At 39.9% G+C, this 18,999-nt stretch overlaps 1 protein-coding gene across 3 annotated transcripts in view; it reads left to right on the top strand.

The window, feature by feature from the left end:
- Positions 1–17,749, top strand: part of NTRK2 (neurotrophic receptor tyrosine kinase 2) — a 307,987-nt gene extending 290,238 nt beyond the window's left edge. For all 3 annotated transcript variants that reach the window (XM_036433649.2, XM_036433647.2, XM_045580081.1), the window contains 2 exons: positions 10,880–11,038; positions 11,904–17,749. In XM_036433649.2, the coding sequence (XP_036289542.1) occupies positions 10,880–11,038; positions 11,904–12,089 (345 nt within the window). In that variant the 3' untranslated portion in view covers positions 12,090–17,749. The remainder of the gene's footprint in view (positions 1–10,879; positions 11,039–11,903) is intronic.
- Positions 17,750–18,999: the final 1,250 nt, after the last annotated feature.

The following is an 18,999-nucleotide window of genomic DNA, read 5'->3' as shown; positions in this document are numbered from 1 at the left end:
GACAAATTCAAAGCTGAAGAGAATTGTTACCCCTGAGTGTGTGTTTAAAGACCTTTATGTGTTTCATGAAAGCTATTCACATAAATGGATTCAAGTAGATGTTAACCAGTAAATATAGTATCCTAAATGCCAATGGTTTGTACCTAAATAGATGCTCTGGTATAAACAAAATGTAGTTGCTGGGGATAAAGACCTTAGAAATGAAAATTTACACACACACACACACACACACACACACACACACAAAATGGTCATGGGGTTGACTAAGGGTTTGAGAGGCAAGAAGGAAAGAACCCGAGGGACCATTATTAAGGACGTCAGCGCTATGGAACCTTTTCCCTTCTCCCCTGGGATACCATAAGGATAGCTTTCTTCCTCAAAGGAATCTCAAGTTGTTTTAAGAGTCAAAGGGTGACTTGAGCAGTGATGTGATGGTACAGCTGGTGGAATATTGGGGAAATAATCAGGAGGGGAAAGCAACAAAATGTAGAGGGGTCTCCTACTCAAGTACTGACAGAGAGAAGCATGTAGAGACCATCAGCATAAATCCTAAAGCTAAATACCAAAGGGGCTATCACTAGTCATCCTGAGAAACTCAGGAATATGTCTGCCACTGAAGGATCTAGAAGAAATAGAATCCCTCCACCGTTACTTCCTCTTTCCACTGGAAGACACGGGTGGGAAACCCATACAGTCAGACCCCCTTGTTCTCTAAATTTATCACTTTTTGCGAAAGAAAGCATCAGTTATTGCTTCTGTGTGATTATGTCATTGTCAAATTCTCTGAGTTGGGCAGAAGGGATTTCCTTCTAAACAGCTCAGAGAAAGGGCCTGTTGATTGCTTTAGCTGGCTAGCATAACTGGTCATGCCACCAGGTGGATTTAGGGAAGTGGTGCAAAAGGAGAGGCAAAAATCAAAGAGAAAGAAGCAAGATTAGTAGATTTAAAACATCTGTCTTTCATTGCCACCTCAGATCCTGATTCTGACTATGGTCTTTTTTTTTTTTTTTTTTTTACAAATGTCTACTAAGTATTCAAGCACTCGGTAGTACTTTCTGTCATACAATTGATGGGCATGCTGAAGGGAAAGTAAGCAGTGTTTCTTGGTGGTCTAACTTGATTTTGGTGCCAAAGAGTGTGCTATTTAAGTTAAGTCCCCAGGGACAGGGGGAAGTTAGGTAGGTTTTAAACAAAAATTGAAAAACTGTAGGTGTGAGGAAGTGCTAAGACATATTTAAGACCAAATGGATCACTGTAGGGAAAGGGGAGAAATATAAAAGGAGATAGGAAAGGAGGCACTCAGGTTAACCAGGGTGCTATCAGCCATTTCAATGGCTTTTTTTTTACAGGCAGTGAGAAGTTGTTGAAGTTTATGGTAGAAACACAAGATTTGATACAATTAATATTTTAAGACTATTGCTCTGGGTATTGAGTAGAGAGTGGATTGGAAAAATAGAGAGAAAGGAAATGGGTAGACCAGTTAGGAGGCTGTCATAGTAGCCTAGGGAGAGTAATGACAGGGAGATCAAAATGGAGGTGGAAGGAAGTGGGCAGCTTTCAGATGTCTCCTGAAGGATGTCATTGGAACGGCTTCTTAAAGTGTTCCACCAGCCTTTGACTGCAACTTCAGGACTTCCAGTAAGTGAGAAGGAACTGCAAGATTAAGCCACTATCTCAGTTAATGCAGCTAATGGAGATCCCTTACTGAGGTACCCTCTTCGTCCCTGCAACTTTCCCATTATTGTTGTGCTGATGTGCACACAGGCATCAGTGTCTATATCAAAGTGAACTGGAAGGAAAGAGGACCGTATTCATTTTTAATTGGCTCTGGTGTATTAAGTTCTCAACTCAGGCTAATGGTAGGATGTACATTCTGCCAGTGTCTTCAGTGTTAACTAAGAAGCTGCGGTTAATCGTGGGACAGATATGTGGTATCCACCCAGAAACCTAACCTCTCCACTTACTGGACATAATGCGCCCAGGGCAGCAGTAATCATGGCAATCCCAGCTGGCATAGAGAGTGCTCCCTCCCTCTGCTCTGTTGACAATTCATTGATTTCTTCCTTTTCTAAAAGCTAGCTGGAATAGCAGCCTTTTTGAGCTATTTCCATAGAAACAATTTCACATTGGAATTTTTGTACTAAACCAGCATAATGTAATCACCTTAGCATAGAGAGTGACATGAATATATATTGCTCCTGCTCTTCCGGCGGCCTTTGCTCAGCACCATGTCAGTCTCTGTGGCTTTTCTCCATGAAAGGTGCAATGCTCTGGTCTCAATTGCTGGAATGTCAGATGGTCTCTTGGGTTAAAAACCATAATGCACAGGAGGTCATAAAAAGCTGTTATATTGAACATAAAAAAATGGCTTTTTTATGAAATTTATCATTGGAATGTACAAATTTGCATTGCTAAGTGATGTATAAGTACAATCATCACATGGCAGTCAGTGTGCTGTATTCGATCTTTCCAAGGGCTTCATCCTCCCATTTATCATTCAGGTAACTCCCCACCAAGTTAGTGGACTGAGGTGGGGAAAGGACATCAGAGGAAGGGGCAGGGCATATTGTTACTGTTGAAGTTCACTCGGTTGTTAAAATGAAGACTCCTTGTTTTTAGATCCCAGTGTGGTTCTTAAACATCCGTGTGATTGCAGTTTCATGCTTCACTGAGAGAAGATTTATTTGCTCTCCTGATTAGAGCAAATGTAAAATAAGGTGAAACTATAATCACTTCTAAATCTGGGACTCTTGGGCTCTTTAAATTGAATATAGTGCACAAGCAGGGACCAATAGGACCCATGAGAATGTCACTTGAGGCACTATGGACTCCAAGAAACCCTTCTGCCTTCTATACATATAACTTAAGAGTCCCAGGGTCTATTCACTCTCTCCCTTAGCTACCTGCAGGGAAATTGGGGTAAAATGGGGGGAGAAGGGAGGTGAAGGCAGAGATTGCCATAAGTTTTCCACTGAAAATGAATTGAATCTGAGGGATGCTATGGAACAAAGCAGGTTTAAGCCATTTTTTTAAGCTCTAGAATTCGTTGGTAATAGGAAAATCATCAAGAGTCACCCGGGAAGGGAAGACGGAAGTAGGGGTGAGCCTTTACTCTGGGGACATGAAAATGTTAACAAAAGACCACAGAATAACATTCTGGACCAGAACTGTACAACACTTAGTATTTGGAGTTATTCTTGCTCTTCTAAGTGCTTTGGGATAAAAAAAAAAAAAAAAAAAAAAAAAAAAAAAAAGGAAGCATTAGACTGAGTGTTAGTGTAAGCCCCACCCCCCAAATTTATATCTTGAAACTCTAACTCTCAGTGTCTCTGTATTTGGAGATAGGACCTCTAAGGAAGTAATTGAGGGTAAATAAGGTCAGGGGTAGGTCCCAGAAGAGATGCCTAAAGCTTGCTCTCTCTGCATGTACACACAAGCTACACAGGACCATCACCAGAAAACACACACAAACACACACACACACACACACACACAAAACAAAACAACAACAACAACAAAAACAAACAAACAAACAAACAAACAAAAAAAAAACAACTGCTGGAACCTTGGTCTTGGACTTTAATCTAATGTGAAGAATTAAATGTCTGTTGTTTTAGCCACCAAGTCTATGGCATTTCATTATATCAGCCTGTTGCAAAAGAACAAAGAAAAACCAAGCAATGCTTTAAAGAAAAGGAGGGACACTGTTTAATACATCAGTGGACTCAGGGAATACTTTTCAAATCTGAGTAAATAAACATGCATGGGGCTTCTCTTTATATCTCCCTGTGGTCTTTACTCGCAAATATGGTTTATGCTTCCAGTCCTTTTCGTGGGCCTTGCAAGAAGGCCCCAGGGGTTGGGGGTCTCCAGGCCATATCTGATGGTCTGGCCTGGCACCGGCATTAATAACCCTCCCTCTGGGGCAGTGCACTATTCACAGTTTTATGGCCTCTGTAACAGGTTCTTCAAGACCAGTATTTGGGAAGGAGATAGTAACTTAATTACGGCTATCAAGATTGTACACTGAGTTTGTGGCATGGATTCTAATTCCTAGCCCCCCAAATATTAGGATTATATTGGAATTAGCACTTTTTAGCCTTCTCAAGTCCAAGCAGACTCATGCAGAGAGCCTTTCCTATCCATGAATCTAACACCATAACAGACTTGATGCAAAATGGAAACAGTGCCATTCATTTGGAGACCTGGGCCCTGGTATAGACTCTAGCACTTCTTACCTGTGTGGTCTTGGGTAGGTCACTTTGCCTCTGGGCCTGGAGATTCCTGACCTCTTAAATTGGGATAGAGAATATGGGGTGACTTACCCTGTAAGAGTACTGCAGACTCAAATATTTAGTGTAACAACAATAGCTAATATAATTTGCACATTTATTATACACTAAGCATTACTTTAAGAGCTATATTTATTCATTTTTAAGTCAGGCTAATCGATAGTAAAATTCACCTTTTTTAGTATATAGTTCTAAGTTTGGCAAACAGTCATTTAATTGCCATCACAATGAACAATGAGGAGTTAGGACATTGCCATCATATCACAAAATTCCCTCATGCTCCAGTGGGCAAGTCCCTTTGCTGTACCACCAATTCCCATCCCATGCCAATCATGGGTTTTCTATACCCATAATTTTGCCTTATCAAGAATGTCCTATAAATTGCATCACATAATAGCACCACAGAGATTTTTTTTATCAAATCATTTAATCATTCCAAACATAATTATTTGCCCTGTTAAGGCAGGATAGAGATTTAATTGTGAAGAAGAAAAAATATTTGCAAAAATATTGTTAATTATATTTGACTAATCCCAAAACACTTGGCTTGAATTTACTAAGTCAAAACCCTTCCGTTATGACCATATGATTGATAATGACCAGATTCTATGGTAAAAGATAATTAAAGCTTTTCTAGATTACAAATAGCCATTTCAGGTGTAGTGATAATCGTTTCTCACTGTACGAGAGATGGTGGCCAGGATGTCACCAGTGCTCCTTCAGACTCAACTTGTTCTGTGTACATTCAGGACTTCTAGGCAAGGCCAAAAGGGCTGACTTTCTTCTCATGAAGTATCCTTTGGTTCAGTAGCCACACACCACAAAAGCACCTCATCACTCTTTATAGCTGGAGAATTCTTATCTTCCTGGATGTGGTCAGAAAGCGCCCACAGTCTGACCACAGTGGTTCCAGTTTCTCCAGGGAGAATGTTTTGCATAAATTCTTTTTCTCTTCTCTTTTTAACTTCATACTACCGATACAACCCAATAAATAAATAAGGTCTAGCCATTTCTTAAAGTTTACAGCTTTCATGAATTGTTAAGGAATAGATGATGAAAATCTGCTGAAATAGAGCAACTGAGTGAAGGGTGCATGAGGAGGTCTAGGAGTCTCTTCAATATTTAATGCTGCCAAAAGCCTCTGACAGCTAATCATCCCTTAATGGGGTTTGGCCTTTGGCCTGCATGTTTCTAAGGGAGTCAAATGTTTGGCTTCCCAACAAGTTATCACTTAGTCATTGAATAAATACCACAAGCCGAAAGTGGCCTCCCAGGCATCTTTGGTTTTGCTAGTTGAGTTTAAAAGGTCCCAGATTAGCATTACTCATTTTATATCATCAGTGGTTTCAAAGCCAGCTAGGCATTTACTTTGGGTCTACAGAAAGGCTCCAGCCTGCCATAGAAGGGAGATGAGGCATCAACATGAAGGGATAATGAGTTATGGTGGGGATACTCATGATCATTTGGAGAGAGAAGAAAGGAATCAGGCAAGACTACTAAATGCAACATTGATATTTGAAATAAGACTGGACAAGTGGACTTGAGAGGAGATTCAAAGAAACAGAAGTAGGAATGGACTGGGAGGAGGCAACTCTGAGAAGAAAGGATGCAGTAGAAAAAGAGAAGATGATGAGGGATGGTAGATGCAATTTTTGTGAAGCCCAACAGAAAGAGGAGAGCTAAGCTTGTCACCTCCTCTGTCATCTCCCAGTACACCTGGAAAATGAACTGTGCCTTCTTTGTTAACTTGTACCAGAAAAAAAAATGATGCTTTGTATATTTGCAAAAAATAAAATAAAGAAAATGAAAAGAGCCTGGTTGGCATGGCTCAATGGATTGAGCACCGTCCCATGTACCAAGAGGGTTGCAGGCTCAATCCCCAGTAGGGGACATGCAAGAAGCAGCCAATCAATATGTCTCTCTCATTAATGTTTCTATCTCTATCTCCCTCTCCCTTCCTCTCTGAAGTCAATAAAAATTATATTTTTTAAAAATGAGAAAGAGCCTAGGTTCTCAGCATGAATAGTGGTGGGATTGAGAGCTGTCCTCAGTACTGCTGGTCATCAATTTATATCTATACTTCCTTAGCAAGTTCTTTGATTTCACTAAACCCTAGCTTTCCAATGTAGAAAAAATAAATCAGATTGTTTGTTAAGTGACAGGGAAATTTTCACAACTTATAACCTAATGACCAAAAAGTGTGCACCCAAAGAGTGTTTCTTGGGTAAGAAATAAATATTGCAGTTGAAGTGATTAGATGTGTCTAATTTGACTTAAAAATAATAAAATAATAAAATAATTGATTCCTAACACAGGACAGTTTTAGCATGGGCTTTTTTATATTCTCTCCAGAAATTACTATGTTAAGTTCCTTTCAATCTGGTAGATTAAAAAGATGCCAAAGCTCAGGTATTTTTAACTAGAACACAGTTGTTATTTTTGTGTTTGACCAATACATATACCATCAAAATTGTGAGGTGTTGTAGAAATAACATGAAAAGCTAAATGAACAGTTCTTTTCTTGATATGTTTAAAAACAGAACTCATTTTCTGTAATTTAATTTATTTTAGTCATGATAGGATTTCTTTTTGGCCATGGGCCTCAGACATTGTTCTGGTTAGCTTTGCTGGTTTCACCATGTTACAATGATTAGCAGCCATGATGGTCATTGATCCCTTTTCTTTTCCTTGAGTCTATAGAAAGGCTCCAGCCTTTCTTCCTAATCCTTTGTCCTTGGTCCCCAGCCTCCTAAGATATGACATGTTAGTCATCATCTATAGAACAATACTCCCTTCATGTTGTGCATTATGACATCCTTTTACACTTAATTCCTAGTTTGAATAGTTCAGATCTGCACCATAGACCACCCCCATCCCCCATTCCTATCCCCAACTACTCTACAGATGGCAAACTGATCAGTGGGATTCTCATACACGTTAGCTTTTATACTCCATGTAAACCCCCATATTTTTTGTTGCATTTTATTAAGAAGTTGCAATTTTCATTGAATGGTTCTTATCTGAAGTGTCAATCCATTTAAGACTTGGTTCTATCAAGAGTTTAGGGAAGTTGTTGGAGGATGAATAGGAAAGTAGAAAATGTTGATCTTTTTGAAAGCACACTTTGATATTTCCTTCCAAAATACTAGCACTCACAAGAAACCCATTGAAGACATGATATGCATACTAGCCAAACCCCCATGCCCTGTCAGTCATAACTGATTAGCATCCACCTTGCTTGAGGCATGTGATCTGTTATTAAAAAATAAGGAGTGCCAGGCCTATAGTGTTACCAGAGCTCTGCTAAGGGACACTGGGCTTCCTGGTACTTAGAAAAGGCACAGTGCTGTAGCAGGGACAGAGAGTTTCTTGAAATGCTGGAACCTGAGCTTACATTTAAGAGCTCAAGGAAGTAGTTAGAAATGAAAGGATATCAAAATTTCCAACAGACTTGAGTCATGTCAACTTACTGGCTAAACTAGAGCCAAAACTAAGCTTACCTGATAAACACAGGGCAGGTGTTGGAGACTGCAGAAGCTGGAAACACGAGTGACCCATCAAAATGAGTGGCATCAGGGGGGAGGCATTATGTGTTTGGCTCTGGGTAACCTACTTAACTCTTTGAACTTTGGAGACATGGTTTGTAATATGAAGGCAAGCCAATGTCCACCCCAAAGGGTAATTAATTGAGTTCAAATAAGATAACTGAGTAAAATTATTTGTAAAGGTGAAGTCATAAGTATTGATGGTTGATTATGGTGGGGAAGTGTTGGTGGATAATTATAGAACTAGAACCCCAGTCTCTGGGGAAGAGGAAAATAAAAATTACAAGACCATGTCAACTCCCAGCTAACTGGGTTTCCCATTTGATCAGTTCTATCTGGTGAGTTTAGGGAAAGGCACGTGGCCTGACCCACATGGATCCCTGGAAAGTTTCTTCAGGCATATCCAGTAGTCAAAGCAACAGTTACAGTTCTGACTCCCAATGTCATACTTGAGATTGTATTCCGTGTCACAAATATTTAAGCAAGGGTGTGAAGGCAAGTTGCCAAGTAGCACAATACAAAACAAATGTCTCATTGTTTGTTGCCACACAGTATGTGGTTTTGTGAGATTCCAAAAACCATCCTGTGACAGTAATTTGTAACCACAGTGATCCCGTGTGTGTGTGTGTGTGTGTGTGTGTGTGTGTGTGAGACATGCTCCAAAATCCTGAGAAAAGGCTGCAAAATAAATGTTCAGAAGTGTCTAAATGGGTTTAGAAAACTTGTGAACCCTATCTGAACTTTTATTAGATTCTCCCACACTCACCCGTTTGACATCAGTACAAGGAAAGCGTTATTTATAACAGCATGTGTGAAATCCCAGAAGGTATTCTTGTAAGAATTAAAGTGAAAAAATCTGTCCAAACATAAAATAAATGATCAGATGGGAAAACATGTAAATCAAAATTTATAACCTTGTTTTTCTCCTTTAAAGGAAACAAGAGCTTTTTATTTGGCCATTAACGCTATAGGACCGAAAACCTGATAGCGTAGTTGCAGGAGTCCCAAGAGCCCCAAAACACTTGTCATTGGGTGAGGAATATGGGAAAGTGTAAGGTGTATGTGCTGCCTCTCCTTAATGTCTCCAGAATGGCTGCTTCTCATTTTAAGGAAATCAGACAGTAAAATTACAGAAAAGGAAAAAACAGCCTGAACGTATTTAAGTGCACTGAAATTTATATTGTCTGCTTTGGTGTTAACCTCATGATAACCTTAGAACTTATTCATTGTTACCCACATTTTATATTTGGAAAAATCAGGGCACAGAGAGGTTTGGCAGCTAGTCAAGGTTACCTAACTAGGAAATGGCACACGGGAGTGTGCCCTGGACCCTAGCGTTTCTGATGTCATGAATTCAGTGTTGTCCATGCATTGCATCTGGGGATCCACAAGGAATATAGAAAGTCTGGTATCTTGCTAGATTAATGGACCCCAGAGTGTGTTTTTCATCTTTCTGGTTCTAGGACATGCATGTAAATGGTTCTTTATCTCTCTACTTCTTCCCTGTGAACACACCTTCAAACTAGTTAACCACCAGCATCCTTTTTGACCAGTCAGTTCCTGTGTCATACAGGTTGTGTTTTGAGTATCAACCCTGATGGTGAGTAGCAGATGTCCAGGCAGTTTCATGAGGAAAATCTGTGCTCATTGAACAGTGACTACCTACCACTGCAGGGATGAGAAGCAAGTGATAAAATCAAAAGCGGGAGATGGGCAACCAGTCTTTACTTGGTAGAGGAGTTTCTGGTGTAGTCAAAGCTGAACAGTAAGGATTTGGAAACACCCTAACCCAGAATCAGCAAGCTATATTCTTACTTGTTGGATTTGGAGTCATTGTACAGAAAACAATTCTTTCACCTGTGTGCTTTCTTTGATGCCAAGAGCATTATTTGAAATCACCAAGCTTATTAGACATCTCTGACCCTCTCAGCTCCTTGGGCTCTGAAGTTGAGCAGCATTTTTCAGGCACTGTGAGTCCATTTCCTTCCTTTAATGAGTCAGAAATGGATATTGAGAATGATAATTGGGCAGAAACTCTATGTGGCATTAGTCTCAGAACTCAGGGCTGAGAGTTGTCAGTGAGGTCTGATTCAGTTGTCTGTGAGCTTGCTTGCTGTCCTCATGTCAGGCATGGCATTTGGGCTGGTTGTGCTGGAGTTTACCAGTATGAAAAGTAGGACCTACCACCCATAGGGCTACTGCCTAGAAATCTGATCATGGTTTTAAAATGGAACAGCCCTAATGGGCTACAAATCTGAAAATGGAATTCTTCACTTTTCTCCAGGAAGTAGGAAATCATGAATGAGTCTCCTTTGTCAGACAATGTTCTCTTTGCCCGTATTAATGCTTTTTACATCTAATGCCTCACCCTCCATGTTTTTACTAAAATGAGCTTTTCAAAACCATAGTTACTTATTTATTTTTGTAAATAAGCTCAGTTGCAGTGCCTTGTCATAAAAAAGTACTGAGCTTGAAGTCCAAATACCTGACTTCTTTGTGTCTATAGCAACCTGAATCTCAGTTGCCTCATCTATAAAATGGGAATAATTTCTGCCTTGTTCATTGCTGGGTTGTGAGGAACTTATTTAAGGAAGCACTGTTCACTTATCCTAGTATCTGCAATTGGAAGGAAGCTTTGGCCCTGCTAAGGAAATAGAGTTACTTGGTGGTCATTTTTGAATGAATAACTCCATACTTGTTATCCTCATCAAAGTTATCTTGTTGATTAGAAGGTTGAGTCATATTCAAACCAGAAAATGTGTGTGTGTGTGTGTGTGTGTGTGTGTGTGTGTGTGTGTGTTTATTCAAATGAACATCCACTCAAAGGCCCTATCTAGTTTTGAGAGATAATTGCCAATAATATGAAAAAAATTTGTTGACCATGCTTTCGCCTCTGACTCTGATGATTGAGATTATAAAGAAGTCTTATTTTCCTTATGTTATAATCAATTAAAATCAATAAATTCAAGCACCTTTTCCTCTGATAGTGGGAATGTTGTGTGGAGGTGACTCATGCCTCCTTGTTCACCCCTTTTCCCCCAGGTTGGTGGCCACACGATGCTGCCCATTCGCTGGATGCCTCCAGAGAGCATCATGTACAGGAAGTTCACCACAGAAAGTGACGTCTGGAGCCTGGGGGTCGTGTTGTGGGAGATCTTCACGTATGGCAAACAGCCCTGGTACCAGCTGTCCAACAATGAGGTGCGCAGTGGGCTGGGTGAGACCCTCCAGAAGGGTTGACACTGAGAGGCGCCCCTTGGCCAGAAGTTAGGACACAGGACAAGATCTTATGTGGCTTTGTTGGGTGGAGCACCTCTCAAATGGCCTGCTGTGTACCTAAAGGTCACGGCCAAAATATAGTCACTCTGGAAACGTAAGAAAATCACAGTGTTTACTGACATAACTCAGCATCCTCTGTGATGGGACTGAAGAATCGCTATGTGCTGTTTTCACCTAGCAAATTAATAGCAGATGTGACATTCCAGCACCCTGAGAGTCCAGCTAGCTTTTGTGTATTATTCCAGGAAGATTTCATGGTTCTTTTCTTTTTGCACATCTCACTAGACCATGCACTTCTAATGAAAACTCAAGCATTTTGTTTCCCTATTTCAATTCTTTTGCAAATATGCCTATATTTGAGACATAGTGTTTTGGTTAGGTACCTCACATCTTCATCAGGCTCATGTCTGTCTTTTACCCAGATTCATTATCCAAAATGACCAAAATACAGCCTAGAGATCCCTCAGCAGTCAGCACCTTGACATGAAAGTGACCTAGGTTCCATATCAGGTCAGTAAAATTGGAATTCTAAGATGAGGTTTGGGATCATTCCAGATAGATAAGTCATCTCTCCACCAGTTTGGTGAAATCGGTGTGCTTGAAAAATGGATGTGCTCCAATTAAACACAATATATCGACCTGTAATAATTGCTCTCTTCTTTCTGAAAAGAAGTAATGTTGAATGGGTATCATTAAAGCAGCCCTCTCTTTGTGCTGACATGTACTTCACCTGTATTGTTTCTCCGGTATTGTTTCTCTTCTGATCCTACCTTTGCTCTCTGCCCAGGTGATAGAATGCATCACTCAGGGCCGAGTCTTGCAGCGACCTCGAACATGCCCACAGGAGGTCTATGAGCTGATGCTGGGGTGCTGGCAGCGAGAACCCCACATGAGGAAGAACATCAAGGGCATCCACACCCTTCTTCAGAACTTGGCCAAGGCATCTCCGGTCTATCTGGATATTCTAGGCTAGGGCTCTTTCCCCCAGACCAATCTTTCCCAAAGCACCTCCTCAGATGGGCTGAGAGGATGAACGTCTTTTCACTGCTGCTGGATGCCATCAATCTGCTGTTCTCTACTCTGACAGTATTAACAACAAAGACACTACGAAGCTTTCAGAGGGAAGCAATGTGTACTTCTCCATCGGTAGACACAGTATGGACTTCTTTTTGGCATTATCTCTTTCTCTCTTTCCATCTCCCTTGGTTTGTTCCCTAGTTTTTGTTTTGTTTTGACTTCTTTTGTCTTCCCTGCTTCACACTACTACCTTTCTTTTCTAATCGATCTGGCTTCTGCATTACTCTTAACTCTGCATAGACAAAGGCCTTAACAAACCTAATTTGTTATATCAGCAGACACTCCAAGTTTGCCCACCACAACTAACAATGCCTTGTTGTATTCCTGCCTTTGATGTGGATGAAAAAAAGGGAAAACAAATTTTGACTTAAACTTTGTCACTTCTGCTGTACAGACATCGAGAGTTTCTATGGATTCACTTCTATTTATTTATTATGATTATTTCTTATTGTTTTTGGATGGCTTAAGCCCGTGTGTGGAAAAGGAAAACTTGTGTTCAATCTGGAAAGCCCTTTACGTATGGGAGACTGAAACCAGAGAGAGAGAGAAGATGTATTATAAACCACAATATGGGAGGAACAAAGACAACCATTGGGATCAGTCCCTATTTAGGAAAAACCCAGCGGCTGTTAGCTGGGAGGAATGTATTTGGCACCTGCCTTTGAGGACCTTTCTGAGGAGTAAAAAGACTGTTGAGCTCTGAACATGGATTACCCATTTTCCATCAGCAGAAACTCTAGAGTGTAGCAGAGAGAAAAGATGGCTCTGTGATGCAGAAGATGGTGCCTCACATGCTCAGACATCCTTGTTTGTAGGTCACAGTAAGAGCACGGGCTTGTTTCTCCAAATGTTACCCAATGACCCTTTGTCAAGTTCTGTTGAAAACTGGTGGATCCTTGTCCAGAGGTCATTTCAGGGTGGGGTAGGAAAGCCAAGGTCTTGGAAAAGATAGGACAAGCTCTACATTCGGAGGCAAGCTTCTCTTATATAAGACTTTTCAGACAACACTTCCCTCCAACCCCTACCTGCCACCCACCTGTCCTTTTAACTGTGCAAGCAAAATTGTGCATGGTCTTCGTCGATTAATACCTTGTATGCAGAAACTACTGCTCCAGACGCTGTACCCCTGCCATGTAGAGATGTATAAAAGGTGTGACTTACATGATGTGGGGAAGCTAATGGAGCTCATGAGCTGGGTACCACCCTCTGGGCCGTAGGGTGGTGATGGGTTTCAACAAATACGGACCCTGAAACCCGGATGTCCTCATGCACGTCAAACCCACTGTGAGACTGTGGGACTGTGGAAGGGCTAAGCCAGTCCCCGAGAGAAAGGAAATCTCATCTCTGGGGACTTAATGCACATTGGTGTTCAGTGTATGCAAGGCCGATCCTCACTGGGGCTCCGGTTGGGAGAGCGGTTTCATTCCAAGTGTATTCCACTGTCAGTATGCTCTTTTGTTTCCTTCACTCCATTTAAAGAAGTAAAATAAAAAATTAGGCACAGCATGCCAACAGGAGGTTATACCCAGACCAAGTTTTGGAGGTGTGCTTCTGGGCACCATTACAGATTTTGTGAAGTGAGATTGTAAATTTAAATAGAAATTTACAGGTATTTGGGTGATCAGTTACACCAAGGAAGAACAATATTTCTGTTCCTCAAGAAAACTTGATACCCTCTGTGAGGGTAATTTTGCTAACCTGACATCTTTATAACACGAGCCAGATTGAAAGGGAGTGATTTTAATTCATCTTAAGTCATTTTATTTCCTATTTGTTTCTGAAGGTGCAATTGCTCTGTTTCGATTTTGCTTGTACCCTTAATTACTGGAATACCCTTATTTTTCATTATAGGGTTTGAAAAAGCCAGTTCTCAAAAAAAAAAAAAAGGTCAATTCACAGAGAACAAAAGGAAATCCATTAGCATCTGCAGTCAAGTGGAGGGGGTCATACAAGAAAAACCTTACAGTCTCTTTGAGCTCTGCACTGGCCTATAGACCGTGGAGTTGAGTTGTTTTTCTCTTTGTCAGTGAAAAAACCCACCAGAATACACATAAAATATAAAGAAAGCCATATCTCCATGATATATACCTGCACGTATATATCCTATAAAGGACCAATGGTACTGTTCAAACACTGTGGCACTCCGTGAAGTAGTAAAAAGGGGCAGATTTGTACAAAACTTTTCTAGATTCCATCAGCGAAGACCTGGAAACCTTCATAAGTTTGCCATTCTGCAGGACTGGCCAGCTGCTCTGGGAGGAGAAGCTGCAACTTATTTGTCTTATTTTAATGGAGAGCAAAGAGGCAATACTCTGAAGGATCAAATTCAAGGAAGGCTGTGCAGTTTTAGAGCAAGGATTTGTTTAAGACACATGAGAAGATGGGAGCATCCTATTCCATTCCAGTGTTGTTTTCCTCTGAAGAATAAAAGCAAAAAAAAAAAAAAAAAAAAAAAAAAAAAAAAAAAGCAAAAACAAACACACACCTCTCCTTACCTTTTGACAAGTCCCTCAAGGTCTTGAAATGAAAGGTTCTATGCAAGTGCAAAGCTCTGTAGTCGTTTATATGCTTATTGTTTTTCCCTCTGTTGTCTCAAGAGTATGTACTGATTTTAGCGACATCTTGCATTGAAAGAATACCAACTTGCTTTAAAAGTAGCTGAATGAACCACAGACTATCTTCAGGTGTTCCACACTGGTCCTCCACAATCCCCTTCTCATTTTTAGAAAAGGAGCAATCTCACTCTAAAATGTGGCCTGCCATCAAATTCATTAAAAGCCACAACAAGAGTAGTGACAGATCTAATTCTCTAGCCCAAACTCTGACGGTCGTTCCCGTTAATAAATCATTTCCTAGTTTTCTAAACGATTTTCACATATGTTAGCAAACGAGTCCCAGTTTTTTTTTTTATAGGTGAGGAAATTAAGACTCGGGGAAGTTAAATGGCATGCTAGAAATCTGCAGGCTAGCTTCTGACACCACTGGGACTGAGTCTAAATGTTCTGACTCTGAAGTTCATGATTCAGTCCACCAGAGACCCCAATCCAGGAAAGAAAGAACAAACGGTAACAAATTCACGAAGCAGGATATGAAGTTAGAAGAACAAAATGAAACACATGAGATGACAAGCAGCTGAGATAACGTGGTATATAATCATGCTCATAGCTTCAGCTAAATCCTTGTACACTGAACCAATGTCATAATCAGGCTTATTTAGAAAATATTTGAACTATGCTATAAAGGATTATATCAGAATTCATATTATTGCATATGTGTTTACATCAGCGCTACCTGTGATATGTTTATGTATTTATATGTGTGTTATAAATACTTGATTTATACATAGACAAGCACGCAAACATAGTGTGTTTGTGTGCTTATGTATAAATGTATAGGCACACAGTAATAGAGATAATTATAAGTAGGGTGCAGTATGAATAATTTGCTTAAAATCTGCTAAATAACCAAAACTCTTTGACGTCGTGTTGTTGTTAGTACTTCCATTCTACATGTGGATAGGACTACACCGCACTTCTCAGCTCTGTGCAGTACTTCGCGGGTGGAAAGCCTGGTTAAGACAATGTGCTTCCCAAAACAACTGACTCAAAGCCATCCCATGACACCGAGTCCTTTCTCTGGCTCTGTGCAAAGGAAAATTCAAACTGGGCTAGAACTCCTTTTGTAAAGGTCCAAGAAAGGAAAATGGATCCCCCCCACATCTTTTTTGCTCTTTTGTGTTAGCTCATCTTGTCCCAGTATGACCCCTTTATTTCTTGTGTTCAGAGTTCAAACATTCCAGAAGAGAGTGGGAATGTTGGGAGCCCACTGCTTCAAAGGCTAATGGGGAGAAGTTCAAGACCCCACAGTGAGGTGAGCAACTCTGAGGAATTCCCCCATCCAGTTGGGAGTGCAAGCAGCAACAAGGCACAAGTCTGTTCTTGGCAAAAACCCACGATCAGAGGAGCCCCTGGTCAGGAGTAGACATTTTTTTTTTACCCTTTTCCTTTGCAAAATGGACCTTCTATAATGCCAACAGCATTAAATTATGTATCTAATTAGATAAATGACTGCATACACATACCCTCGGTTCTCTTGCGCTCTCTCTCTCTCTCTCTCTCTCTCTCTCTCTCTCTCTCTCTCTCTCTCTCTCTCTCTCTCTCTCTCTTTCCTTTCAATGGAGGACTTTTATCTCCAATGTTTGAGCTTTGGTTTGGCCCTCCATCACTGTTTCAGAAAATTTCACAAGAAGGATGGCTGGTGATTTAACTCCTCAGATGGCTAAATGAGCAGTTAAAGCAATCTCTTTATGATGCGTCATTGTGGAATGCAGAAACTCCCAGGTTGTGATAGTAAATGTTATTCTAAAGAATTAGAGGTGGGCGGTGTTTGTAGTTAAATATGACAGTACATGAAGGGTATTTTCTTGTTGTCAAGGCTGGAATGAATCACTGCTTCCTGAGTCAAAGGTTATTCAATATCTTTAGGTTCTGATATTTCCCCTTTCTATTCTTTTCTTATTTACTTATTTATTTATTTATTTACCTATTTATTTTGCTCCATTTATCACAAAACAAAGCAAAGCAAAAAATATATATATATGTATATGTGTTGCAGGCAAAACACTGTGAATTTCACATCAGCAACCAAGCAACTATTTTGCCATCTTACCATACGTCTCAGGAGACGAAATGGGAAAATATGGGATGTCATTTTTTTAGTCTATGCATTCTAGACCAGGTCTGTGTTTGTTTTATTCCTTTGGTCTGTGCATTCATAAAAATGATCCCTAGTGAAGGTTGGCTGAATGTTGAACATACTGGAGCAAGCATAATAAAAGCTGCTAATAGTCACGATTGAACTGGAAAATGAAAATTGGAGAACATAAAATGAAATGTAACAGCCTACATCTTGCAGCTTGTATATCTTACTATTGCTTTAAAAATGTATAAAACTGCTGGAAATGTTTTAAATGCAAGGTCTTTGAATTAAATGTGGACTTTAAATATGTAATCTCTTGACAAATGACCAAATTATGGTAAAATATTGCTCCCTGCCTTCATTGATCATTACCTGTCAGTTACAAATCTGCCTAGAGATGTGGACACTCCTCTGCATTTGCTTCTGTACATGGAGAGATGTTTGTATATATCCGGGCCATACACGCGTACACACACACACACACACACACACACACACACATACACACACACACTCTTCAATATCTCTCTGAAGATATATTGCCCCTTAAATTGTGACCTGGTATTTGGAACTCTTTATTTGCTTTAATTTATTTTTAATGTGACGTCTCTGTGCTGATAATTACTGGTTCCTGTTTTGCAATCTGTTTTGAAGTCCATTGCTTTACTAAGACCCACTGCATCTTGGCTGATTTCAAAGTGACACCAGAATATCAATGTTTAAAAATAAAAAGTTTTGTTTGTAAATCATGTGACCAGCTTCTCTCAACCTGACATGGAAAGTCTCTTGTACTACAGTGTATTTAATAAAAATGATGTCTTAACAATAAATAATGTCCTTCAAAAGAGAGACTAAAAATGACATGATTACCGTATTTTTCGGACCATAAGACGCTCCGGACCATAAGACGCACCAGTTTTTAGAGAAGGGAAATGAAGAAAAAAAGATTCTGAAACAAATAGTGTCCTAAAATATTTTATGTGCATTAAAACCCAACATCACAGTCATAAACACATGTAATCAACCCTGTAAAGTAAACAGCAGCATTTAGAACCATTTTAGAGGCGGGCAAGCACACAGAGACCACACAGAGCCGGGCAAGTAAAAAAACTTTTTTTTTAAGTATATGTGTAAGCTATATTTGGACCATAAGACGCAGGGACTTTTTCCCCCCACTTCTGGGGGAAAAAAAGTGCGTCTTATGGTCCGAAAAATACGGTACTTTAAAAATGTGTAGAATTTTCATAAGGCACGGTGTGCCCTTTTTCCTATCTGTCTGCCTATATTTTAGATTACTATAGATGCCTACAGTGTTCGTTAGTGGAAGGTAAAGAGAGTAAGAAGTCTTCAGCACCAATTTCCTGACTAAACTCTCCCTCACCTGACACTTTCAACTTATATCTTGGATAACTGGCCACATGTGGCAAATTGGTACTTGAAATGTGATCAGTGTCACTGAATAACTGAATTTTAAATGTTATTTAATTTCATCTGAAGTAGCCATATGAATTTCATGAATACCATGTTAGACAGCATGGAGTGGGAAGATGGAATCATTATAATTTCTAAGAGATCAGATCTGAGAACCCCACCAACGGATTTAAAGTCAGTTGCCGCACAAATAATGTAACAACCTCCCTGTGGATGGCTATAGCCTTTTTCCTATGGTAGATACAGATTTTTTGATACCAACCCAAGTATATAAAATGTCACTTTCTTCGTTTTCTTTACATCATGCTATTTAATTACATCTTTCATAGATAAAATCAATCTCAACAATTATTGGGTATGCCTCTCTTTCTTAGAGTAACCGATGAATCCCAAGTCTCATTGATATCCAGGAAATATGGGTTTCTGATTTACTGTTCAAGCTTTCTTTCTGAATTTGAACAGAGGTTGTTGTTTTTTTTCTTCACATGGTCTTAATTTTTTGGCAAGATGAATATTAGAGCAGTTCTCAGCTTTTGTTGTGGATCAGAATCACTTGGAGAGCTTAGAAAAATGTAGAAGCCAAAGCTTTATTCTGGAAGAATTTTTTTCTATTTAGCTTATTTAGCCTGAAGGGGGACAATGCATAAGCATTTTTTTTTGGGGGGGGGGTGTTATCT

Source organism: Pipistrellus kuhlii, unplaced genomic scaffold (genome assembly GCF_014108245.1).
Source record: "Pipistrellus kuhlii isolate mPipKuh1 unplaced genomic scaffold, mPipKuh1.p scaffold_m20_p_12, whole genome shotgun sequence".
Taxonomy (NCBI): domain Eukaryota; kingdom Metazoa; phylum Chordata; class Mammalia; order Chiroptera; family Vespertilionidae; genus Pipistrellus; species Pipistrellus kuhlii.
The sequence above is the reverse complement of the archived record's forward strand: the minus strand, read 5'-3'. Positions and strand labels throughout refer to the sequence as shown.